General features: G+C 56.3%; 1 protein-coding gene across 4 annotated transcripts in view; it reads right to left on the bottom strand.

Annotated features, from left to right (window-relative positions):
* Positions 1–4,728: 4,728 nt before the first annotated feature.
* Positions 4,729–24,708, bottom strand: part of GSG1L (GSG1 like) — a 204,815-nt gene continuing 184,835 nt past the window's right edge. For all 4 annotated transcript variants that reach the window (XM_072753608.1, XM_072753606.1, XM_072753605.1 and 1 more), the window contains 2 exons: positions 17,266–17,333; positions 4,729–5,279 (listed from right to left, as the gene is read on the bottom strand). In XM_072753608.1, coding sequence (XP_072609709.1) covers positions 5,182–5,279; positions 17,266–17,333 — 166 coding nt within the window. In that variant the 3' untranslated portion in view covers positions 4,729–5,181. The remainder of the gene's footprint in view (positions 5,280–17,265; positions 17,334–24,708) is intronic.

Genomic DNA, 24,708 nt, shown 5'->3' with positions numbered 1-24,708 from the left:
GGCCTCAGAAGTGACAGTGCCGTGGGGCCCTGGCCTGGCCATCAGGCCCCAGCGGCCTGTGCATCCAGAGGGCTCACCGGGGGGTGGTGAGACTCAAGCCTCTGGTGTCCAGTCGGCGACAGGCCTGGGGCAAGATAGGGAGGCAGATGGGGCCTCCATCTGATGGGTCTGTGTCCCCGAGTCCTGCGGGCTGTCTGCCTGGCCCTCTATGACATGTGGGGCGTTCATGACCCGCTTCCAGGTGCCCAGCCCCCGCCGGACAGGCCTTTGGCAGCCGCGTTCTGCGAGAGTAGCCAAAAGATACTAAGGCCGGCACGTACGAAGGCCTCACCCCCAGCAGGACGCGCTAGGTTCCATCCCTGAAGGGATACATGACACTGAGATGTCACACTGTGGGTGCCCTATCCCCAGATGGTTGTTGTGGGGACCCATGACCAGGGGCCAGGGGTCAAGTCCAGGCGAGGGATTTCACCTGCCACCCCTGCCCCAAGCCTGGTCTCACTCTGTGTCCTTACCTGGACGGTAGGGTGCCAGGAGCACCTGCTTCGGGGAGCTGCTCGGGCGTCCTTTCAGCACCTCCCGGGAGGGAAGACATACCCGCCACATCCCACGACACCCCTCCCTTGCGAGTGGTGCACACTGAGGCTCTCCTTGGGGCTGAGCTGGGACTCCAAGGCCCTCCAGCCCCGGACCTGGGCTCCTTGCCAGGGCAAGCGGGCACCGCCTCCCACCTGCCACTCCTGACCTTCCGGACGCCCACACTCACCCTGGACGTTCCTGGGGGGATTGGGAAGGTCCAAGGATGGAGGGGGTGCTTGGTGCAGGGGCTCGCCACTCGCCAGCCTGGCCTCAGGCAGTGGAACTCCTCTCTGCTCCCCTGGAGTCCCAGATCCCCCCCACCCCCACCCCTGCGGGCTGTGCTGTGCTGTGGACAGGGCAGGGGTCCCACACCGGGATTTCCTGTCTGTCCGAGCAGTAAATCCGCGCACGGAGCAGATTGGTTTTTCCTCTTGACTGATGGTCCCTGGCTGGGCTGAATTTGTTCCTCAGTCCCGGGGTTGGGGGGCGGCTGCCCACCAGTGCGGTGGTGCGATTCACCCACTGCCCACGGCCCTGGACTGAGGGCTGAGCGGCGCTAATCTCCAGCCCCCACGCCGTGTGCCCCGGGCTGCACCTCCTGTGGTCTGGGGTCAGGAGCTTTGCTAACTCAGCCGCTTAGACGCCACTTTTCCGGATTCCCGCCATGGCCCCAAGGGGCCCCCGGTGTCCCGTGGGCACAGCATCGAAGCCCAGAAGGAGCCTAGAGAGAAGCCAGCCCAGCTGAACCCGGACGTCCCTCATGCCCTCACCGGTCCCCAAGCCCCACTGGGGCGACTTCTCTCATCCTGGTGCCCCTGCAGCTTAAGCCCCACCATCTCTCACCAGGACCTGTGCAGTCCTGTCTCTGGTCACCCTGCCTCTGCCTCACACCCCATCTCCCAGGCCTCTCCCCACACAACCAGGAGGAACTTGCCCAAATGCAGAGCTGACCGTGGCCTCCTCTAAAAACCCTCCCGCCAATGGCTCCCTGTGAGTGACCTTTCAGGTGACGGCCACACTCCTGGCCATAACCCACAGGCCTCACCAGCTCTGACCCCTGAAGACCAACTGCTCAGTAGCAGACTCCACGCCCTCCCCTGGAGCTCCCAGCACTGTGTCCTGTCAGAGAGCCACACACAACAGTCCTTTCGACCCCAGGGCCTTTGCACTTGCTGTGGCTGCTACTCATCCTCCCTTGCTGCTTCCTTCAATCCCTGTAGCATGGCCCTTACTGAGAGGCCTGCCCTCACCGTTTCAGAATAAATCAGGCCTTCCCTTGGTTCACTTGCACAGCACATCTCACACTTGGAAGTGATATTTTTGTTGTTCGAATGATTTGAGTAGTCTCTGTCTCCTCACTGGAAGACAAACTCCATGAGGGTGAAGATCATGTCCTTCTGACTCACCGTGGCCATGAGTGCAGGTCCCTGGTGGTCTCGGGATTTGAACTAACTCCACGGCCTCTGACGCCTCACTTCCTCCCCAGGGGATGAGCCCCGCCCCCGCCCCCCCCCCCCCGCCCGACTCGGGGTGACAAGTCAGGCCTGGCTGCGGCGAACGGATACCCATGAATCAAGCTGACATTTCCATTACCTGAGGGGGACAGGCGTGTGGCTGGGAGAGGTTGGTGTTGGTGAGGGGGGCGGCGATGACTGCTCATCACAGCCCCCAGCCAGAGAGGGAGGTCAGCCCTGAGACCTCCTGAGGCCTGGGTCTGCCCGTTAGCCCTCAGCTGGGCCCCCAAACCCCCTGCAGCCAGGGAGGGGGCACGTGAGCAAACAAGAGGGCAGAGCCGCACTACGGGGCCTCAAGCGTGTGCGTGCACGGGGACGAGCTCCAGCTCCCTGGGGTCGGTGTGTGCACAGAAGCACAGGGAGCGTGGATATAGGGACGCTGGGTGCGGGCGTCCAGGGCAGACCTCTCCACACACAGCCAGGCCCTCCATCCGGGTGGACGTCCCCCTCCCAGGAACTCTCAGGAGGGACCCACCGGGACCACCCTCGGCCTACCTGGCGTGCTCCCTCTTACCTAAGGGCAGCCTTGTTGCTGCTGGCCCCGTGAGAGGCCCAGCTCGCCCTCTGCCCAGCAGGCCCGGAGGGGCGGGAGGACTGAGCAGGGGCGGCCCCAGGCGCCTCCTGGCCCGTGACGGGGTAAGAAAGGCCTGTGCTCGAGCCGTCCGCGTACCATGATCACATACCGCTTGCATGATTATTTATTGAATATTTTTCAAGCCAGCTCTTTGTCTTTTTACTTAAATGCCTATTTTGGTTTCATCCTAAGCGATAGCGTCTGTGAAATCATGACACGAATGTGCCTGTTATACATTTGTTTTTCCTAATACACATTTACATAAACACAACTATTAAAATAGATTAAAATTTTTGCCCACGTGTCAATTAAAATCATCTCCTAGACTTCGGTGGTCCAGCTGCCAACGACAGGAGGACCCCGGCGGAGGATAAAGAGCCCCAAGATGCCTGGTGCCCTGGGAGCCCAGCCCCACCCTGTCCTCAGTGCTCTCTTCCCAGCCAGAGGCCAAAGCCCAAACTCCCTGTCCTGACGCTCCAGATCTTAGGCGGTGGACCCTAATCCCCTCCCAGACCCGTCTCCCGCCCCACACAGTAGGTGCACAATGTTTACCGACTGGATGGAAAATGGATTAATGAATTACTCACTTGATTACTCACAATGCATGCATGAGTGAATGAGTACACACCTCCATGTGCGTGTCGCCCCGCACCTGAGACTCAAGCTACCTGAACCCGCCCCTGCCCCAAGCCTGGAATCTGAGAGTCTTTGCCCCCCACTTCCCTCCACACCTGCCATCTAGACTGTTGTAAAGTTCCTACAATGTCCCAACTTTCCTCCTCTATCTTCATACCTACCTGACATCTAGGTAACCTTCAGGTCTTGGCTTAAACATCTTTTTCCCAAAGGAGCCCTCCTGACCACCACCTCCTCCCTCCCCCAGCAGGTGCTGCCTTTGGAATCCCATAGACCCTGACTTTTCCCCATCAAGGTAAGAGCAAACACCAACAGAGCCAGGCTCTGTTCTGAACGCCTCACAGGCATTATTAGCTCAGTGAGCCCTCGGGACGGCCGGCTGTAAGAGGTAGGTGTAAGGATTATCCCCATGTGCCCACGGGGATGAGGCACAGAGAGGTTAGGTCACTTGCCTAAGGTCTCAAGTGGAGGAGCCAGAATCGGAATCTAACCCCAAGCTGCTTGGCCCCAGAGCCGGGCCCCGCGACTCATCACACGCTGTACAATAACCATCTGTCGAGCAATCTATCACGCCCATCTGTGAGGACAGGCACCCTGTCTGGATGGCTCAGTATCCTGTCTCAAGTGCTTGGCACATAGTAGGGGCACAATGAACCGTATCACTGGCTAGATGGATACACAGATAGGTAAATCATGAGGATGGGTCATACACAGAAGGAAGATGGATGAAAAAAAAAAAAAGGAAGATGGATGGATGTCTGACCCAAAGAAGGACGACGACTGGTAAGTGGATGATGGATGGATGATGGACAGATGATGGACGATGGGTGGATGGATAGATGGATGGATGGATGACAGGTGATGGATGGGCTTATGGAAGGATGAAGAACATTCTCTACTTGGGGGAAAGCTCCAGAAATCCTTCTGGAAAGGGATGAGGCCTCTTAAAGTCCTGGTTCCGATCTCAACCCTGCCATTCACTAGCTCTGTGATCTTGGGCAAGTTACTTCATCTCTGTGACCCTAAGTTCCCTCATCTTTATAATAGGATGTTTCCCCAGGCATCGAAGCCCTAGGGCTTGATGTAAAGGTAGCTCCAGACACAAGGGCAAGGGTCCCCATGGGGTCAGGGCAGCTTAGGGCCTGGCTTGAGGGCCTATCTCCCAAACTTCCCACCTGCCTGTCCCACCCCTACCCTGCCCACCCTTGGGAATCCAAGGCAGCCTGCCAGCCTGGCTCTGCCCTGACCCCGATCCCAGGCCCAGCCTCCTCTCTGGGCTCCCTCCCTCCAGCACCTCAGTGTCTGGTCCTGATCCCAGCACACGCAGCTGTCTCACCTTCAGGCTCCTTGAGGACCCGACAGGATGGGGCCGTGGGGGGCAGCCACAGCCCAGAGAGCAACCGGCCTCCACACATAGCAACAAAACAGGTTCAACAAGCATTTATTGTGCCCCTGCTGTGTGCCTGCTGTGTGCCCCCAAGGTGGTGCCAGCGCCGGGAAGCCGCACCCACTCCTTGCCTGGCGCACCGCCAGGCACCCCCTGAACTTCCCGGCTGGCCCTCAGTGGCCAGTGGCCTTGTCCTTCCTGGCGCCCCAGCTGCACCAGAGAGGGTGCTGTGTGTGACGGTGGCAAGAGTCAGGAGTTGCTGTCTCACAGTCACATGTGCAGCCCTGATCATTCCCTCGGGCCACCCCGGCTCTGTTTCCGGGGCCCTGAGCCCCAGGCGGCGGTGGGAAGGGCAGGCCTGGGTCTCCCACACAGGCCGGCTGAGTTCACAGCCCACGGGCCAGGTTTCCGGGGGCACCAGACCGCTGGTCTTCTGGCGGGGGGCCTGTTCCGGTGACAGCTTGAGGTCTGGGGGCCAGGCCGGGTCTCAGTCACACCCAGTGCCCCAGGACCCAGCACTGACGGTTCAGCTCTGGCATCTCCTGTGCAGAGCTCCGGGGCCAGGAATCTCCCATGTGTGGATGGTGTCCTGCCAAGAGACAGGTGGTCAGTGCTGACAGCCGCCTCCTTCCACCCACACGTCCACTGGCCACCCGCCCCGCCAGGCCTTCCAGTGGCCCTCTAACCCCCCACCCCCCGTCTGTCAACCCACATCTAGCCCTCTACCACCGGCTCACCACCCCATGCCCCCATCACCCACCCACCTAGACAGCACCCACTGCCATCTACTTAGCACCCACCAATGTGTCCAGCATGCCCTCCGACACTCCTCGCACCCACAACCCACCCCCACTCATGCACCTCCCCCCGTCAACACAGCAGTGCACCTGCCCTCACGCCGTCCACTAACACGCCAGCAGCCCAGCTTCCCGCAGCCACACCTGCCTGTAACCCGAAACATCCTCATCCCCCCACCCTCCACCTCCCCGCCCGCTCACCTCTCCCCACCCTGCCGCCAGTCACATCCACTAACTCACCCGGTGCCCCCAGCCACCGGCCCTCCATCGTCCTGCCCCCACCTGCCCACCCATGACCCCCCATCCAGCCCGGCCATCCTGGAACCACCCCCCACCCCCTCCCCCCCACCTCCCCAGCAGGGCTTCCCCGAGCTGCACCGCATGTCTCCACATGTTCAGGAGAACTGAGGGCACACAATTCCCAGCCCCGTCCTGATGTGACCCGAGGGGCACGTGCTCAGAACGTCTACGTGGCCCCCAGGCAAGGCTCCACCACAGGCCTGTGCCCTGGGCTCGGGAAGCCCGCCCTCTGCCTCCCCTCGGAGGCCTCCTTTGCGGCCTCGGACAATGCCGGAATCGGGGCCACCCCCCCACCCCCAAGACCTGCCAAACCATCCTTGTACTCCTGGCCATCAAATCCTCAAGGCGCAGCCCACGTGTCCTCTCCGACAGGAAGTCCCCCGGACATCCCTGGAGCCCACAGTGTCTCCCTCACGTTGGAGCACCCCTCCCGGCAGCACTCCCCAGGGTCGCCCCCCTTACGCCTCGAGCCGAGGAGAACAAGGGCTTGACCCGTGGCAGATGCTCCGCGATGGATCAGTGGAGACAGAGGCAGAGGAAACGGGGCCGGAGAGACTGCTGCGGTGCCCGGGCTGGAGGCCGGAGAGGAAACCAACAGTGACGGAGCGTGCACGGTCTACACCGACTTGCCTCTGGCCTCCCAAGCTGTGAAGTAGCTACGACCCATCTTACAGATGAGGGAAGGGAGACAGCGAGGATAAGCAGCCGCCTTCGGAGTCACAGCTGTGGCGGAGCAGGACTGAATCCTTATCCTCCTGATTCCAAACTTCCGCAGTAGAGACACTTGTTCCATGTCGTTTGGTTGTGTTTCTGCACTGAGCTCTAATGGAGGCTCAGATATTCTTGTCACCCTTTGGGGTCAGACGGCTCCTTGTAGCAAGCCCCTTGGGGTGGGAATTCCTGCTGACACCAAGCTCTTGCTTGCACACCTCTAAAGACAGACAGCTCATTACTCTTCCTCCACCCCCAGGGCAGCTGTGACTGTTGGGAGAGTCTTCCTCAAGGCAAAGGCTGGAAGGCCACGGTCAAAGGGGAAGATGGTTTTTGGGGTTTTATTACTTTGACTTTTTTTTTCAGTTTTTAATATTTACTGTTACTGCTTTGCTAATTTTACTCTATTTTTTAAAGGGTGGGGAAATATTTGGCAAATATTCTGGAACCATTTGGCCTCTGGGAAAACATTTGTTTTGGCCTCAGCCACTAACAGTTGCATTCTTTGGAAGAATGCTGCCAAGATATAGGTGTTTGGATTTTTTTTTTAAACCTAGAAGCAAATATTTGATGTGCAGGAAGGTTTGATTGTTTTCCTAAATGAATATTTAAAAGTGATAGTAGCTGCAATGTTGACATTGCCAACAGGCTGAACCCCGGAGAGTTTGTTGGAACAGAGAGAAAGTGATCATGAATTTTGAGGGAAAAGGAAAGGGCCATGATCCCCATCCTTCTTGGAGCTAAAACCAGGCTCCTCATCCGCCGGATCCAGAGGTTGATTTGTCACTCTGCACTGGGACCCTCCTTTCTTATTCAGTCTCTGGGGAGGGGCTGGGGGCCCAGAGCCACTTGTAGTGGAGAGTGGGGAGCTCTGTCCTCCCCATGTCTGAGGGGTGACCCGCAGGCCACCACCCTTCTTCCTGTCTCTCTACTTTTGGGTGAGGTCCTAGCTGGGGGAGGGGGGGAGGGGGGAGCACCTCGTCCTGTAGATCAGAGAATACCATCTCAACATGTCTACTAGGCCCAGCCGAACGGCATAAATGAGCGAAGCAGCCAGAAGCAGCCATTCTTCAGCTCTGGCCAATTGTTGCCATGGAGAATGTGAGCTCAGATCTTCCAAAAAGTTCAGAGAAGCTAAAAATCAGAATTTCGAAATAAAATCTCCTGGCTTTTCAATACTGACAACTGAGGCTTTTAAAACATTTACAACCGGGACCCCTGGGTGCTGGGTGGCCCAGTGGTTTAGCGCTGCCTTCGGCCCAGGGCGTGATCCTGGGGTCCCGGGATCTAGTCCCGCGTCGGGCTCCCTGCATGGAGCCTGCTTCTCCCTCTGCCTGTGTCTCTGCCTCTCTCTCTGTGTTTCTGATGAACAAATAAAATCTTAAAAAAAAAAAAAAATCAAACATTTACAACCATCTGTGGGCTGAGTAGCATCTCTTCCCAGCCCGCATCCTGGTTCCATGACTCTGTGCCGTGGCTTTACACATGCTGGTCCCTCAGCCCGGTGCCCTTCCCTGCTGTTTCCTGGCTGAAGCATCCCATGACCTCCCAGGCCTCACTCCCCACTGTGACCCCATGACATGCTGCAGAGCTCTCTCCCCTTGGGCTTGTCACTTTGTATTGTGAGGGTTCCCAACTAACCTGGGACCTCGTGCAGGCAGGGACTGGGTCTGCTTCCATCCTGGAGCCTTGGGCCCCCAGCAGCTGGCCAGGCACAGGGCAAGTCCTGAGCTTTCTTATTACAAATGAAGAAAGCAGGCGGGAGGAGGTTGGAGGAATTTCCAAGCCTGGAGAAGAAGCTCAGCCGGCCCTTATGAGAGGCTCCTTGGTAGTCTGTCCTCTTGTAGATACGGGCTTAGGGGGAAAACTATGACCACTTCTGGCAGTCAAAGGTTCAGATCCAGGCTGCACAGCTTATAAGCTGTGTCACCATTTTTTTTTTTTTAAAGCTGTGTGACTGTTGCCAAGTACGTTCTCCTCTCTGAGCCTGCAACGGATGTGAGTTACAAAGGGTTCAGCAGGCCCAGCAGAATTCCTTCTAGAGATCCTACTAGAAGTCCTTCATCATCCGACTTCAGATAGATGCAGAAATAGCCACATGCCAGTACTGGAGGGGGCTTGGGTTCAACCACTTCTCTTCACAGATGGGGAGCCATGGCCCAAGGGCGGAAAGAGCTCTGTCCGGGCGCCACTCAGAGGGTTGGTAGCCAGTACTGCGTTTCAAATTCCCTTGGAAGCAACCAGGCTTAGCAGAGTACTTGGCCCAAATGCACATGAACATTTTTAATGTCCTGTCCCTTCCGTCCTAACTTCTTCATCGTTCAGTGGGAAATCACTGTCATGAACTCCCCTGGGGCACCAGGATCCCCAGGGGATTAGCTCTCAGCTCTGCTGAATTGTGTGCAGTCGCATCTTCCGTTCCAGAATGGATTCACTGAGTCGGAAGGGCCCTTGAAAGCCCAGACTGGCAGTGCCACCGCAACCGTGTCGCAGGGGAAATGGGGGCACGGCACTTAGACAGGATGTAACGCGTCCAAGGCGCTCTGAAGCTGGTAAAGGAATTGAAGACGGTGGGCAAGCGGCTGGTATTGGTGATCTGACCCAGAGCAGCCCCGCTCCGCCCTGCTGTCCAGGGGGTGACGGCCTCCCTTGAGGCCTCGGGGCCCATCCAGAGCCTACAGTCAAGCTGGCCCACCTCGAACTCTTTCCTCTAGAAAGAGACGGCTGAGGGGCGTGATGGAGAAATGAATGGAGGCTGGCGCTGAGGTGTCTGGCTTCGGAGGCCCTTGAGCTAGTGGCACCATCGTCCCTTCGCACTCCTAAAATGTTGCTACCTTGGCGAGGGCCCTACAGCTGCTTCTCCAAGTCAACCCTGCTCTGTAAATCAGGATCCTAAGGGCACTTCAGAGACTCTGGTGTATTTAGTAAGAACCAAATCATTGACACGATTCCTCCCAGGTTCCCCTACTGAGCTGTATGTCAAACGTGAGGACAGAGACTAGCTGTGCTACTGCTCATTGCTGTGTCCCCAGCACCTGGCTCAAATCCACGTGGAGTGCCCATAACATAGATGCGTTAAATGAACGAACAAAGATTTGAGAAGAAGAGCAGGTGTGTGTGAGATCCACGTGGAGGGGAGGCTGGGTTTTGTGGTCTACCTGGGGCCAGCTTGTCTTAGGAGATCAAATGGGGGCCCCATCCTTGTCCTCACACACGTCCATCTTCTGGGGACTCCATGTTTCTGGACCATGACGTGCTCTTCATATGTTCTCCACACTCGGGATCGATCGGGTTAAGTTCACTTAACCTGCCACCTCTCCCAGGACCACTGACTCCTTCCTTCTCTTATTAGACATTTGTTGGGCACCTACTCTGTGTCAGCCTCCACAGCGGGTGCTGGGTCTGCAGACATGAGTGAGACACCTGCTAGCGCTAGTGAGGAAGACAGACGCAAATAGGAGGAAGTGACAGGAGCACACGCGTCTACAGCTCTTACAGGGTGGCAGGAGTCATTCACTGCCTCTCACGTGCACTGGCCCATTTAATCCTCAGAAATATGAGCGAAGTGCCATTACTATGCCCATTTTACAGATGAGGAAAGTGAGGCCCAGACAGGTTAAGTCACTTGTCCAAAGACCCACTGCTGGATTTGAACCCAGGCATCCTCCAAAGGCTGGGCTTGTAACCATCATCAAATCCTACCTTACAGACATGAACCTCAGGACAGGAAAACGCTGAGAGGAACAGGACCACCTCTGGCAGGGGGGTGGAAGGGGGCTAGCTGCCATCCCCGCACATTTGAACTAGACCTGGAAAGCACTATGAAAGCTCACTATTGCATGGGTAGGGTTTGCTTTTTGTCCAGCAAAGGAAGGGAGCAGATCTTTTCAGGCAGAAGGAACAGAGTGTGAAATAGGTTCTTGGCAGGTAAATGAGGTTTTCAGGAGGTGTGAAAAACCTAGCACTGTTGCTGGCTGGGGGAAGCGAGAAGGTTCATGTGGCTGGAAAGCCGGGCACCTGCAGCTGGCAAGGGGAAGGGGGGTGCTGTGATGCCCGGCAGCCCCCTCAGGGGGGACAGGGTTCATCCTGCACCCGGGGCCTCCACCTTATCATCAGACTTACCTGATGCAGATTCCTCAGCCCTGCCCCAAACCCAAAAATTGGAATCTCCAGGGAAACTTGCATTTTCACAACTGCCCCCAAGTGCTTCTTAGGAACAGGTGCCATGGGAGCAACTGCCCTGGGCAGAAATGGTCACAGACAAGAACAAAGGCAAAGCAAGTGGCCCAGATCTGTGACCACAGACACACACCAGACAAATGGTGGCCAGACAAATGACCTTGTTTCTCTGAACCCAAGTATCTTTCCCTGTAAATGGAAATACTTGTCAGAGCAAATACTGCAGGAGGACTAAGTGAGCTAATGTCCCTCATTCGCCGGACAAGTGCCGAAGACAGACAATGGGCTAGGCACTGGGGCTGCCGTGCAGATGTGGCTATGAGGCCCCTGTCCTCAAGACATCTCCATCCTATTGGGGAGACAGTTACAGAGAAGGGTCCTGAGAGCGACAGGTGGCTGCGAGATGAAGTGGGGATGGGGGTGGGATGGGGTGAGAAGGCCTCTGCGGGCATGTGTGGGACGGGTCAGCACAGTGCCTGACACCTGCCAGGGCAGCCACCACAGGAGCTTCCGAAGCTAGGATGAGGGGATGGGGGGGGTGGGGGACAGGACCAAAACTGTCTTAGGAGGATGGATTGAAGAGAAGCTGGCCCTAGAAGCACCAGTTGCCATCCAGAAGCCACCAAAGAGCCCAAGCAAGGGATAAAATGCAGACGTGCTCCTGGCTGCAACTTCAGAGCGACAGGTACTGGCTCGAGGCTGAGTACTGCTCAGAAGCCGGTTTGCAGGGCAGCAGAAACAGCATCACGTGGGATCCGTCAGGAATGCAGATTCCCAGGCCCCACCCGGCCCTCTTGAGCAAGAAACGCAGGGGTGGGGCCTGGCAATCCGCATTTTAGGGAGTCCCCCAGGTGATTCATATGTGAGCATCGGCCTGGATCTCACAGCCCCCAGGGCCCGGGTCTCAGATGCCTCCAAGCCACATACCCGCCTGGGTGTTCAGTGAGTTGGCATCGATATTTATTTCAGAAATATTGTCTGTTTCCATTTTAATAAAAGAAGCAGACTTGAGCAGTACTATATTGGATCTGATTTTGATCTAATAAAAATGCCAAGCTGCTCTGGACCCAGGAAAGTCTTCCTTGAAATTCCCTCTGCTATTTTGAGGGCAGCAGCGGCAGAGACCCATCCAGACGGAGCTCCCAGAAGCCACCTCTGCACCCGGCAAGTGACAGCCTCTTGCCCAGCCCGACCCGGCCTTACAGACACACCTGGCAAAATCAAAAGCTTGTCTCGGGCATTGAACTTGACAGCTGCAATCAGCTGCAAGCCCCAGTTGCCCCCAGAAGGAAGATGCAGACACCTGGACCAGATGGCAGCATCGCCTCCATCAAATGTCACATCTGATGTGCTCCCGAGCTAGCTGATGGCACTGCAAAGGCCCAAAGGCAAGTTTCAAAAGCAAACTCTTTCCTCAGGAAAAAGAAATTGTAGCAGAATCCATATCACGGTAGCCCAAGAAAAAAAAATAGCGACTTCCGGGGCAATTAAGATAACCACAAGTTCATGTAAGCATTTATGGAAAAGTGACTGCTCTGGTGGGAAATGGTGGGAGAAACTTGGGAGGCAGCAATTGAGCACCTGTTGTGTGCCACACACTGTTCTAGGTTCTCAGATCAGATGCAAACAAAACAAGACAGGGGGCCTGTTCTAGAACAGAGGAGGCCACCAAACAAAAACTGAGTATGTAAATACAAAAAATAGTTTCAGAAAGGGACGGGTGCCATGAAGGAAAGAAAACAAGGTGATAATGAGGACAGTGGGAGAAGCCGGTGCAGTCAGGGGAAGCTTCTCCAAGCAAGCCGTCTTCTGGCTGAGACTTCAAGGTGAGACAAAGTGAGCCATGCAAGGATATAGAGGGAGAGCATTCCGGGCAGCGAGAGTGGCAAATGCAAAGCCCTGTGAGGGGATGTTTTGGATGTTCTAGAAAGAGAGAAGATGGGGGGCGGGGCTGGGTTGGAATGAGAGAAGGGAGAGTGAAAGGAGCTGAGGGTGGGGGTTTGGGAGCCAGAGCAGGAATGGCCTCGTACCCAGAGGAAGGAGGGAGATGGACACCCGAGCTGGGCTGTCTCTCCCAGGGGACCAGAGATCCCAGCAAGTCAGGGTGCCTTTCCGCGCCTCACTCGTTCCGTCCTCACAGAAGTCATCAGCCCTCCTTCCCGGGGCTGCAAACGGCTGAGCAGAGGCCCGCACACAGTAAGCCTTTAATAACGCGGGCTCGCTGACATTCCTCCTCCCCCGTTCCTCCTGCCCGCAAGTCAGCCCACCACAAAATCCGAGCAGCTGTTCGGTGCAGAAATATTGCAAAACTCGACCAGGCATTTCCAAAATATTTTCTTGGCCAAAACCCCACGAGCAGCTAAGAGGCTGCATTTTGGAGATGGTGCTGTTTCCCCAGGTGGCCTGAGGAGGCTGCTTTCCTAGCCCACGAGGTCTGCGAGGACCAAGTCCACATGTGGCTGGGCCCGGAGGCCCTGGACCCTGCCCGGCGACTGGTAGATGCCTGTTCCCCGGCACGGGAGCCACCCACCGACATGCGGCAGCTCACACTGGTGGCCCAGGGTTTGGGCTCTGGGGCCAGAGAGGCTGGGTGCAAATCCCAGCTCTGCCTCACTTTCCCTGCCTGTAAAATGGGACGGTGTTTAGGATTAAGTAAGTGGATAAATGCAAAGTCCTCAGAACACACACCAGGACGAGATAGCAGCAGACCTGAGGGGGTGGGACTGAGTTTTTCTTGTTGACTATTTTTGTAATCAAGTCCAGGAATCTGTAGCACTGTAGGACTGTACCAAGCTGGATCACCCCTGGTCACGGATCCCCTCCCTCTCTGGCATCTTATTCTCACCGAGAGCCCGATGAGGCACCATGCCTCTGCTGTCACACCGACCCCTGCACTGACCCCACTTCAGCTCTGGCCACACGATCCAGCCATAGTCAGGAGCTCTCCCGTCCAGGAACACGCCTGGTTCATCCCCGTATTCCAGAACCCAGCAGAGGCCCAGTCTAGAGAAGCATCTTTCGTAAAGATGTGTTGAATAGGAGATCAACTGGAGTCTCAGCGGTCTAGCACCGCCTTCGGTCCAGGGCCTGATCCTAGAGACCCTGGATCGAGTCCCGCGTCGGGTTCCCTGCAAGGAACCTCCTTCTCCCTCTGCCTGGGTCTCTGCCTCTTTCTCTGTGTCTCTCATGAATAAACAAATAAAATCTTAAAAAAAAAAAAAAGATGCATTGAATAAATGACTTTCCTGTGGCCACAGGAGCAGCCACGGCAGGGTAATTCAAGTGACCGAAGCCAACTCCTCTGACAGCTGACGGAAGCCCCCAGCGCCTCTGCTGGCCCCGGGGGAAAGACTGCTGTCCCCGGCAGCTGGGCGACCTGGTAAAAGACACACCTGGCAGAGGTGCCGTGGGATCTGAGGCCTCTTCCTTCCTGAGGCACAGGGAGGTGGCAAATCTCCGGGGGCCGCTGACAGCCCTGGGCAGTGCCGTCCCCACCTTCCCCCAGTCCCAGGGCGGTGCATTAGGATGGGCTGCTTCACTGCCTCTCCCCACCCGCAGCGTGCTCCCTGGAGGACCTCCTCAGCTTCAACCACCTCCCTTCCCAACTCTGACACCGTCCAACATCACCCGGACAAAGCACCGCGGCCCCACCAGCCTGTCCTCTCCATGCTGGGCACTTGGGGCCCTTAGGCCCTTGACGGCTGGAGCAAACTTTACATCCCCTGGGCTCCTGGCCACCCGCCCTCGCTCCGAGCAGACAAGCAGATGCCACGGGTGCCCCCTTGGCCAAGCAGACTGCTGACCTCCACCTGCCCCAGGGGGATGCAGGCAGCGCTCCGTGGCCCGGCCACCCTCAGGGCCCGAGCAGAGCTGCGGCCGAGGCTATGCGGGTAACTCCGTACGTGTGCTCTGCACTGGCCGCCCCGGGCCCCTCAGCAGGGTTCAGGGCGCTCGCCTCCATCACGGCCTTCAGCCCCCTGCTTCTCCCTGCAGGGGCTGCCTTCCCCACTTCTACTTGTGTTTTCTGGGATCACCCAGACAGGTGCTTGCTGCTGAGTCCTTATCTCTGGACCTGCTCTGGGAGACCCAGTGAAGACATTCTGACGAATCTTCCAGCAGAGAGCTCTTGAGCGCACCCGCTCTCACCTTCACCGCCGGAGGTCAGGCCGCCGTCGCCTCTCCTGGGAATGGCTACGCCTGCACCTAAGCTGCCCGGCCGGCCTCTGGCCTCGCGCCCTCCACCCCTTCCCCACAAGACAGATGGACGCAGGGATGGTTATGGCCAGATAGAGAGATACAGATACGGAGACAGACAGGTGATACAGTCCCAAGTACAGACTAAAGGTAGAGATCGACACACAGACACAGATGAACAGTCTGGGTAAGTCTCATCCCTGCTCAGAATGGCTCTGGTCTCCCCACTGCACGGCCAGCCCCCTCCCACGCTCCTGCCCCTATGCCCCCGCAGCCCCATCTCCTGCCTTCCTGCCTTCCCACTGCTCCCCTTGCTCCAGCCTCGCTGGCTTCCAGTCCTGGCTGCTCCTGCTTTGGGGACTTGGCGTTTGCAAGCCTCCGCCTGGAAGGACCTTTACTGGCTGGTTCTCATTTTTTCAGGCTCCAGTCAGAGAGGTGGCTCTGCAGGACCCTGCCCCATTCCCTCTCCCACCACACGCTCCCTCTGAGCACCTGACGGTACCTGAGGCTGTCTCGTTTCTGAGCCACTTCTTACTTTCTCCCTCCCCCTAGGCTGTGAGCCCCACAAGGCGGAGGCCTGTCTGCTCTGGCTCACGGCTGGTCTTCAAGGGGATGGAAGCTGGACTCTCTGCAGGCTGTTGACCCGCATGTGAGGGCACCCGATGCTCCTTTCGTGAAGGAATGCTGCTTGGCAGATGACTGGGTGCCAGGGCAGGGGTGAGGGCCGTGGGAACGGGGCTGGGCTCTGGGGGAGGGAGGTCTGCAGTTCCCCCAACCCTGGGTGTCCTCATTAATTCCAGGGCTTGCTCTTAGAGCCAGACTGAGTCCCTCCAACTCTTTCTCCATCCTTGGGCTTCAGGGACTGGTAAGGTTGCCTGCCCATTCTGCAGGGAGTATGGGGAGGCTCAGGCCCAAGCAGGAGCTTATGGTGCTTGAACACGTCAGCGTTCCCAGTCTTTATCCCTACTACGTGCTTCTGGAGCCTAAGGGATTTCTCCTCCCCTCTGTTATCTTCAAGGTGGGTCCACCCCCACCTTTTCCATGCCCTGGTTCCTGACCCCCTCCTCCAGGAAGCCCTCACTCCAGCACAGACACCTGGCCTGCAATCAGTGGGTGAGCCCAGCGCCCCCTGCGATGCCACCCCGCATTTCTCGGGTGGGTGACTCTTGTCTTGGTTATCTCACGGGGGCAGCGCCTCCTACAGGAGCCTCTTCCCCCAGAGTGAAGACCAGACCTCTCCTCTTGTCTTCCCAGGCCCCTCACTCCGGGCTGAGCCACTTCTCGGTCAGTTCCCGGGATCACGGGATTTGGGGTTAAACAGACCTGAGTTCAAGTCTCCACTGTGTCCGTTCAGATATCCCCAGAGCCGACCCTGAGGGAGGAGCTGGAGAGTCGGGGAGATGTCAGGAGGTGCAAGGGAACTGGGCGTAGGGAGGGAAAGCAGCACAGAGATGGGGAGGCCGCCAGCCCAGGGAGGGCTGTGAAGCCCGCCACACCGGTCTCTAGCCGTCCAGGGGACCATGCAAAACACATGCCTCGGAGCGAGCCCACTCCCGGGGACGCAGATACCGACCCCTGGAAGGCACGGGACATTCCTAAAAGGTCTGAGAGATGCGGGTGGGGCGCAGAGAGAATCTGCTGGAACTGCCCTGCCACGAGTAGCAGAGCTGTGTGACCTTGGGCAAGCTACTCCACCTCTCTGAGTCCAAATTTCCTCACCTGCGAAGTGTGGCTCGTAGTCCCAGCTATCGGGGCTGGGGGCTGGCAAGGCCAGGAGACCAGGCAAGAAGAGCCTGGGGTGCGGTGGGGTGGGGGGGGGCACGCGGGGCCTCATCCGGGCTGAGCTGAGCTGCTGCCGTTTTAACTTTAACCTCACGTCGGCTGCTTTTCTGGCTGGAGCAAGGCCCTCTCTCTCCTTTCACCTCCCTTCTGCTTTCTGGTCCAGGCATTTGTTTTCCTAATCGGTGCCCTCGATTCTGTCTAGGGCGTCCCCCACAGTGAGGCCTATGAAGTCCATGCATTCTGGGTTGCCAGGAGCCTCCCCAGTCCAAACACACATGGTCCACTGTCACCTCCCTGACTTGGTGAGTTGGACCGGGGAGTTGTTGCCCTTTCGGACCAACACCCAGCCCAGCCTGGCCTCGAGCTGTGCCTCGCCGGGCTGCCCTGAAACACCCAACATCCCTTCCCTTGCTTAGCATCCCATCTCCGCCATGAGAGGACCAAGGCTGCCGTGTGCAGAGGACATGCTACACCACGATGCCAGCCTCAGTTTCCCCATCTGCAGAGTGTGTCTGTGGGACCAAGCAGGGGCGCAGGGAGAGATTGGCCTGGCTCATCTCCAGGCTCCCCTCTCAATGGACGGCGCGGGCTCCTGCAGACGAGGCCACTTACGGGCAGGGTATCTCTCGTGGCGACAGTCTAAGCGGAGGTCCTCCTCATGCCCATCCCCCTTCTCGATCCTGGAAAGAAAAGGACCCAACAGCCTGTGTGAGAAGGTGCAAGCTGAGCTGGCACAGACCCAGGACCCAGAAAAAAATACAGCCTTTTTTTCCCTTTGGGAACACTGTGCAAAGCCACCCACACCGCCGCCACCACCACCGCATGGGCGCTTTATCACAACCCTGTTAGATGGGCACCATTATCTCCATTTTGTTGATGGAGAAGCTGAAGCATCAAAAGCTAACGTGACCAGCCGAGGGTCACACAGCTAAGAAGTTAGAGGCAGAAGAGGGATGCAAACCCACGTGTTCTCAGAAAAAGAGGTTCCATTATGTGCAAGTGCTAGATTACAAATGATGGTTTGATGAAAAAAATTATAGGCTGATATGCACAAAAGATTATTTGACAGAATATATACCAAAAGGCCAATGGTAACTGACCCTAGATAAGGAGGATAGAGGGATTAAATCTGGAACCTTCTTTTTGCTTACCTCTATCCTATGATTTGGGGGCAACGGACTCTTAATAACTGTGCCACTTTTCTTAACTAAATGAAAACACTTCCTCAGGGCATTTCTACATATAAACAAAGCCACGGTCTTCTGACTTCTGGCACCGAAGGTTGGAAGGTTGGAAGGTGGCTCCTTCCCACCAACACGTGCAGCTTCCTTCTCCTCTGGCATCTCAAGATGACTGCAGCTCCAGAGGGGGCTGCAACGGTGTGGCAGGGATGCCAAGCACAGAGCAGTGGCTGACAAGGGTCTGGGTGGAGGCAGCCACAGACCTAGACCCTCGCCCTCACCCCACCACAGGTGGGGCCCGGGGAACGGGCAGGGCCATGTTCCCACACAGCGCTCGTCCCTTCGTAACCCGAATAAGTCACGGAGCTTCACGTGGTCCAGGTGTGCATCACCTTTAGAGGAACACAATCTGGTCCCCAGAAGTAGAAACGATTCCAATCATTATCATATCTGCTGAACAACACCAGAAGTACTCCCATTTCTGTTATCTGTGGCCGCACGGTTTTATATCTCTTCAATTCCTCTTTGCCTTTTTAAAAAGATTTTATTTATTTCTTTGAGAGTGGGAGCGAGTGGTGGGGAGGGGCAGAGGGAGAGGGAGAGAAGCAGACTCCCCACTGAGCAGGGAGCCCAATGCGGGGCTCCATCCCAGGACCCTGGGGTCATAACCTGGGCCAAAGGTAGATGCTTAACCGAATGAGCCACCCAGGCGCCCCTCCTCTTTGCCTTTTACTTGCTCTGCATTCCTCCATCACCTCTTCTTTGCACTGATACCCTCTCTTCTCTCATGGAGGGAAGTCTCAGGCCTCGCCCAAGAAACTGCCCCACCCCTGTTTTCTGATTCTTCCCATTACGTCTTACTTCTAGTTGCCCAGCTGTGTCCAGAAGTGTGGGGCTGAAGAAGGAGACGTGGGGAAGGTGATGGATGACAAGCAAGCAATGGCATCTGGCATTGCCAGGAGAAGGGAGGGAAACACTCATGCACTGAGCCTTTCGCCCCCTCGGATTACTCATTCATTTATCCGGCAGGAATGTCCAGAGGAGCTGCCCTGGGCAGTTTACTCCAGATGCCGTGTGCACCATGGAATGTCTACCTCACAGTCTCTGCCCTCAGAGAGCATCCGGTCCAGTAGGAAGACAGTGTGCACACAAGTCAGGCAACAAGTGCGGTGTAACGCCGCCCGAGGTTGCCCACGCTGCCTGCACCCAGGGGCTAGGCGCAGGCTTCCCAGGGAGCAAACTCTGAACATGGTGGTTGTTGTTCGTACAAGATTTTCTGTGGCCTGGGTGGTCCCAGATGGCAGAACAAAGCCCCAAGGGCTGAGTGAAGGCAAGTGTGCTGTAGAAAGCTGATGCTGTGGGAAGGTTCCACACAAGGAAAGGTGTCCTTTTGTGGGGGGGCATCTTTTAGTAGAAACATCTTTGTTATTTTCCTGATAGCTCTCCTGATAGCTCTTTGTTATTAAAAGACAAAAAAAAAAACCAAAAAACATGTCCCACTCATAGATCAGAAGTCTCCTTATAATGACACCTCCATGTGGTGGCATCATCACTGCAAGGAGTTTAGTGTTTATCTTTTCAGAATTCAAACTTTTGAAAAAACATATACAGCCTCAAATTAAATATGCTTTTGTAACCTGTTTTTTTTTTCCTTACCCACAAATTTTCCACATCGTTCTATGTCAGGACACATAAATCTCATTCCCATTTTTCCTCGTATTGCATGTGAGAGAATAGTTAATATTCAATCCGTTACTGACAGACATTTAGGGGTTGTCCAGTTTTACATTCCTCAGTGCTGCCTGTATGTCCAGCAAGTTGCTGAGCTCCCCATCCCCAGAGGTAATCAAGGCTAGGGTACCACCCATCATGAAACGGCAAACACTGGATGGAGACTGGACCAGGTAACGGAGCTCATCCTCATGCCAGAGTGCCCTCTCCCAGGCCATGCCCAGGGACTCTGGGCCAACGGATGCCTGCCCTGCCCCCGTCCCATATGGGATTTGCATACCCTCCTGTGTCTCCCAGCCTTAACTTTGAACTGATTCATCGATCTACCCAAGACTCCCAGTTCTCATGGCTTCTTATCTTCTGAAATCACCCTCCTTTCGGCCTCATGCTGGGCTCCTCCTTGGGCTCTGTGGGGAGTCTCAGCTCTGGGGAGGGGAGCCAGTGAGCAAAGGAGCTGGTGTTTAAGGAGAGAAACAACCCCACCCCTGGTCACGGAGACCTGGTTGCCAAGAAGCCCAAAGCTCAATAGTTAATGTGTCAATGAACACCTGCCAATCAGTGAGCGTGGGCTTGGGGGCCACGGGCAGGACTCAGAGGGGCCTCTGCCTCCAGAAGCTCATGCCTGTTATGCACAGAAACAAATAATCATAACTCATTATGCTAAGTTTTAGGCCAGAGAGTGTTAATTAAGCAGGTTGGCTGGGTGGACACCTGCCTGGTACAGGTATTGGCAAACTTCTCCCAGAAAGGTCTGGGTAGTAACGACATGAGGCTTCTCTGTCACCGACCACTCAGCCGCCCCTGTGGTCCACAAGCAGCCACAGACACTGTGCAAACCAACGGGTGTGTTCACTAGACGTTTATTCGCAGCAGGTGGTGAGTCAGATTTGTTTTTTAGGAGACAGCATGTAAATCCCTGGTCTTAACAGTGGGTCTCAACTTGGGAGGCCGGCTGAAGTGACCTGGGGAGTGCGGCCAGGGCTGAGAGCCACCTGTCGGGACCAGCAGGGGCTTCGTGGACCGGCAGCCTGCTGGAGGCCACCTGACCTGCTCACTTCTCAGGTTGGGGGCTGGACCCACACTGGTCGGCCCATCCTTCTGCTGCACCGTGTGGCCATTCTGGAAAGACCTGTCTTGTGCAGCTTACCTGATTGCTCAAAATCCCATGATCTAGAGGTTTCTCTGTGGCAACGGCACAGGATGGTAAGCATGACGGTGAAGACAAGCACCACTGCCCCGCCGATGGTTGTGAACACCGGTGCCGGTACTGGCACAGAGCGAGGGCTCCTAACAGGTTAACCACCACTACTTCTAAATTCGCTTGTCGATCTTCCCTGGTACGTTTTGAAGTCTGAGGGAAGAGGACAGAGTTTATCTCGCTCTGCCCTTGGAGACCTCAGGGTCGAGCCCGGTGCTTGGCACCAAGCACCCCCAAGAACGTCAGCACAGAGGGAGGGGGAAGGAAGGAGTAAAGGCAGCCCGAGGCTAAGAGTAGCCTGCATGGGGTTCCTTTCTTTCTGCATGGAAAGAAAAGGAACAAGGGCAAATGGCACTGGGTGACAATTATATTTGATTTGAACTGTGATTTCCTGCAGGAAATATTATGTGCTTTCTAAAGACAGGTGTTTTGTTTTGTTTTTTTTAACGGTGGTGCAAGAAAGTACCCACAAATCTAAGTGCATGCCTTGAAGGGTAAATGGGGGGTGGTGGCGCCGGGATGCATGCAGTGCTCAGCAGGGGTAGCAGGTGGGCAGCGAGCACCTCTGTCCTCCGTGAACCCGCTCTGTGCTTCCCTCTGCGGCTGTCAGGCATCTCCTCTGAAAGCTACTTGAGTCTAACCACGTCCTGGTCACCTGCAAGCCTGATTTCCTCCTCTGATCAACAGGCATAATATCGTGCCTACCTCTCGGGGTGGCTATAGGATTTTCTTTTTTTTTAAGATTTTTTAAATTTATTCATGAGAGAGAGAGAGAGGCAGAGACACAGGCAGAGGGAGAAGCAGGCTCCATGCAGGGAGCCTAACGTGGGACTCGATCCGAGGTCTCGAGGATCATGCCCTGGGCTGAAAGTGGCGCTAAACCACTGAGCCACCTGGGCTGCACTGGCTATAGGATTAAATGAATGAGTCCGTGGGAAGTTCAATGTGTCTGTGGAGTTCTCATCACGTCATTATTACTATGGTCATCATCAGCCTCATCTCCGGGGGGGCCTTTATGGTCTGTCCCCCTGTGACTCCACCCCGTACAGTTTCTGATGTGGAAGTATAGTGTTTTAGCATGTTCACCAGTTCCCATCCCCCCGCCCCCCAAAAGCCACACACACACACACACACACACACACACCCTTCCTGCCACTCTGTCTGTTAGACCTGAGCCATGTGATACCTCGGGAAAGGGGGTGTTTTGGAAGAAGCAGAGAAAGGGCTTCAAGGCATTGAACACCTCTGGATTCAGGGCAGGGCGCACCCACAGCGGGTCACACGCAGCCTTCGCTCCTAGGAGAGCCAGTCTTCCCCAACTGGGGACAAGGAGAGTCCGCGCAGAAGCTTGGCTGGTGCCCAGCGAGGAGGATAAGCCTGGGTGAGAATGAGGAACTGCGGTATCTGCTCTGACTTTCAAGTGAGAGCAAAATACACTTGTATAAATTGTCCTAATCCTCACCATTTGGGGTCCCTTTGCACCTGTTCAGACCTGTACCCCAACCAAGGCTCCTGCAGCCATCAGTACCATCATCCCCATTTTACAGGTGGGAACACCGAGGCTGAGGTAGCCCCGGGACTTGCCCCAAGCTGAGCGGTGTGGTTCTGGTGAAGGTGAATGGCTGGCCCTCCAACAGAAGGCAAGAGCCAGCCTTTGCGGCCTCCGTGCATACGCCCCTTGGCTGATGTGAAGGTGAGAGTGTGACGTCACTGACCGAGGAGCCGCACGCTGCTCCCCCCCACCTCCCCCGAGCCAACACAGGCTGGCTGCAGCTAGCGCCGGGCTGCGGTCTGAACTCAGCCTTACCGTCCCTGTACCTGGAGTGTCCTCCACTGCATCCTGCAGATTCCCCAGCCCCCAGGGACTCGCGGGCACACCCGCCCGGGCTACACCTGCCTGCGTCGTGAGGTCCTGGAGGGAAGTGGGGACCATCCAGTTCCGGCCCTCAGAACTGCCAGCAGATGTGCAAACAGCTGTGTCTGGTGTGACTGCATGGTAACAGCCACCACCCAGTGACCCAAACTTCCATTCCAGCTGAGACTGGCTATTGGTTCTTTTTTGAGAGAAGAGATGGATGGAGGGAAGTGACGGAAGCAGAGAGGCTCTGAGGGCTTGAAGGTGGCCCAGAACCACTGCCCTGTCTCCTCAGGAGGCCCCCCAATATCTGCCCGCCTGATTCCAGGGCCAAACGTGGCCACCGCAGGTCAGGTCAGCACAGCCAGGGGCTCCATCAGATCTTCTTTCTGCTGTGAAAGCAGCCCCAGGGCCTCCCCAGCACAGCTCTTCCAGAATGTTCTCCGTTCCCGTGGTCCTGCAGGTATCATCCTCAAAGCCAGCCCCTCTCTCATGGCCACAGGCTGGCTTCTGTTTTCCAAACTTCCAGTCACTTCCTAGTATGTACTGGCAGTCTGGGCTGTGCGTGCTCCTCAACCTGTCTGACAAAGGACTTAGGTTTCCCCCCTTAATTTCCAATCTACCTTGGACTAATTTTTCTTTTAAGTAAAATACAATAAAGGGATGCCTGGGTGGCTCAGTGGTTGAGCATCTGCCTTTGGCTCAGGGTGTGATCTTGGGGTCCCAGGATCGAGTCCCACGTCAGGCTCCCTGCATGGAGCCTGCTTCTGCCTCTGCCTGTGTCTCTGCCTCTCTCTCTCTCTCTCTCTCTCTCTCTCTCTCTCTCTGTTGCTCATGAATAAATAAATAAAATATTTTTAAAAGCAAAATATAATAAAAATGAGTTACTGGAAGAGTAAATGGAAAAAAACCACATAGGAAAGCAAGCTGGGGTGTCCCAGCAAGCTCAGCCATCTGAGAGCTTCCAAACTTCTACTTCAACTCCTGTCCTCACGTCACTGTGGATGTTTGCAAACAGGCCCTGGGTGGGGGAGGCCACACTCTGAGGGGTGCTGGCGGGTAGGGCCTTCCTTGATCCACTGGGCATGTCCCTCTCCCCAAGCCGCAGCGGGACTGCATCTGCTCCAACCTGACCTTTCCTGAGCTGGGCAGTGCCCCCAAAGTCCCCCACGCGGCCGGTCTGGTTCAGCCGATCTGGGGCAGGGCCTGAGAGTGCATTCTAACCAGTTCCCAGGATCGCACTGGGGAGCCAGACGCTGGACCCTCGGCTTCGGGCACACGTGGGGCTCCTCTAAGCTTTGGCCACGTCGTCCTCGTGTCCTAGGCTGTGACCCAGTGGACCCAGGCCTCCCGTGTCCCCGTCTACGGTCCCAGCTACACGTAGGCAACACCATGGTGGCCGGAGGCTCTCTCGCCAACCCCCCCCCCCCCCACTTTTCATGTCCCCTCCAGCTGGCTGGTATTTAGGAGAAAATCGGGGGGTTCAGGGAGCGGCCGTTCCTTCCAGATGTTCTCCTGCTTCCCTCTGATCGCTCTGCACTCGACAGCCCATCTGTGCGTTCAGCTTTCCCCTCACGCCGCGCTGGCCGCCGTCTCGTCACGGAGCCAGCCGAGGGCCTGCGTCTCCGCGGGGTCAGCTCTCATTGCTGGGGGCCGCGCTCCTCTGCAGAACACACGGCGATTCCAGGGGACCCGCATGGAGCGGGGACGGGCGCCGGCGGCGCTGAGGAGGGATGCGCCGGCCGCGAAAGCGGATAAAGGCGGGCCAGGGGGTGCTATGACCGAATACGTCTCAGAGGCTCCACATCTAGGGGACAGTCGCAGAGGACAAAGGACATAGGGATTCCGAAATGATCCATTTGCAATGGAATACAGGCTGGAATTAAAAGGAATGTTGGCGAATCGATGGCTCTAAGTAGGAAATTAAGATTCTGGAACCTCATATCAAAAGCGCCATTCCAGGACAGGGGGAAATGAATGGGGTTTTTCTTTTCTTAAAGATGCTTTTTGTTTCTTTGTTTCTTTCTTTGTTTCTTTCTTCCTTTCTTTTTTCTTTCTTTTGTTTTTTGCTCTTCCCATCTTATGAGTAA

Source organism: Vulpes vulpes, chromosome 3 (assembly GCF_048418805.1).
Source record: "Vulpes vulpes isolate BD-2025 chromosome 3, VulVul3, whole genome shotgun sequence".
NCBI classification, from domain to species: Eukaryota; Metazoa; Chordata; class Mammalia; order Carnivora; family Canidae; genus Vulpes; species Vulpes vulpes.
Note: the sequence above shows the minus strand (reverse complement) of the source record. Positions and strands in the feature narration are given on the sequence as shown.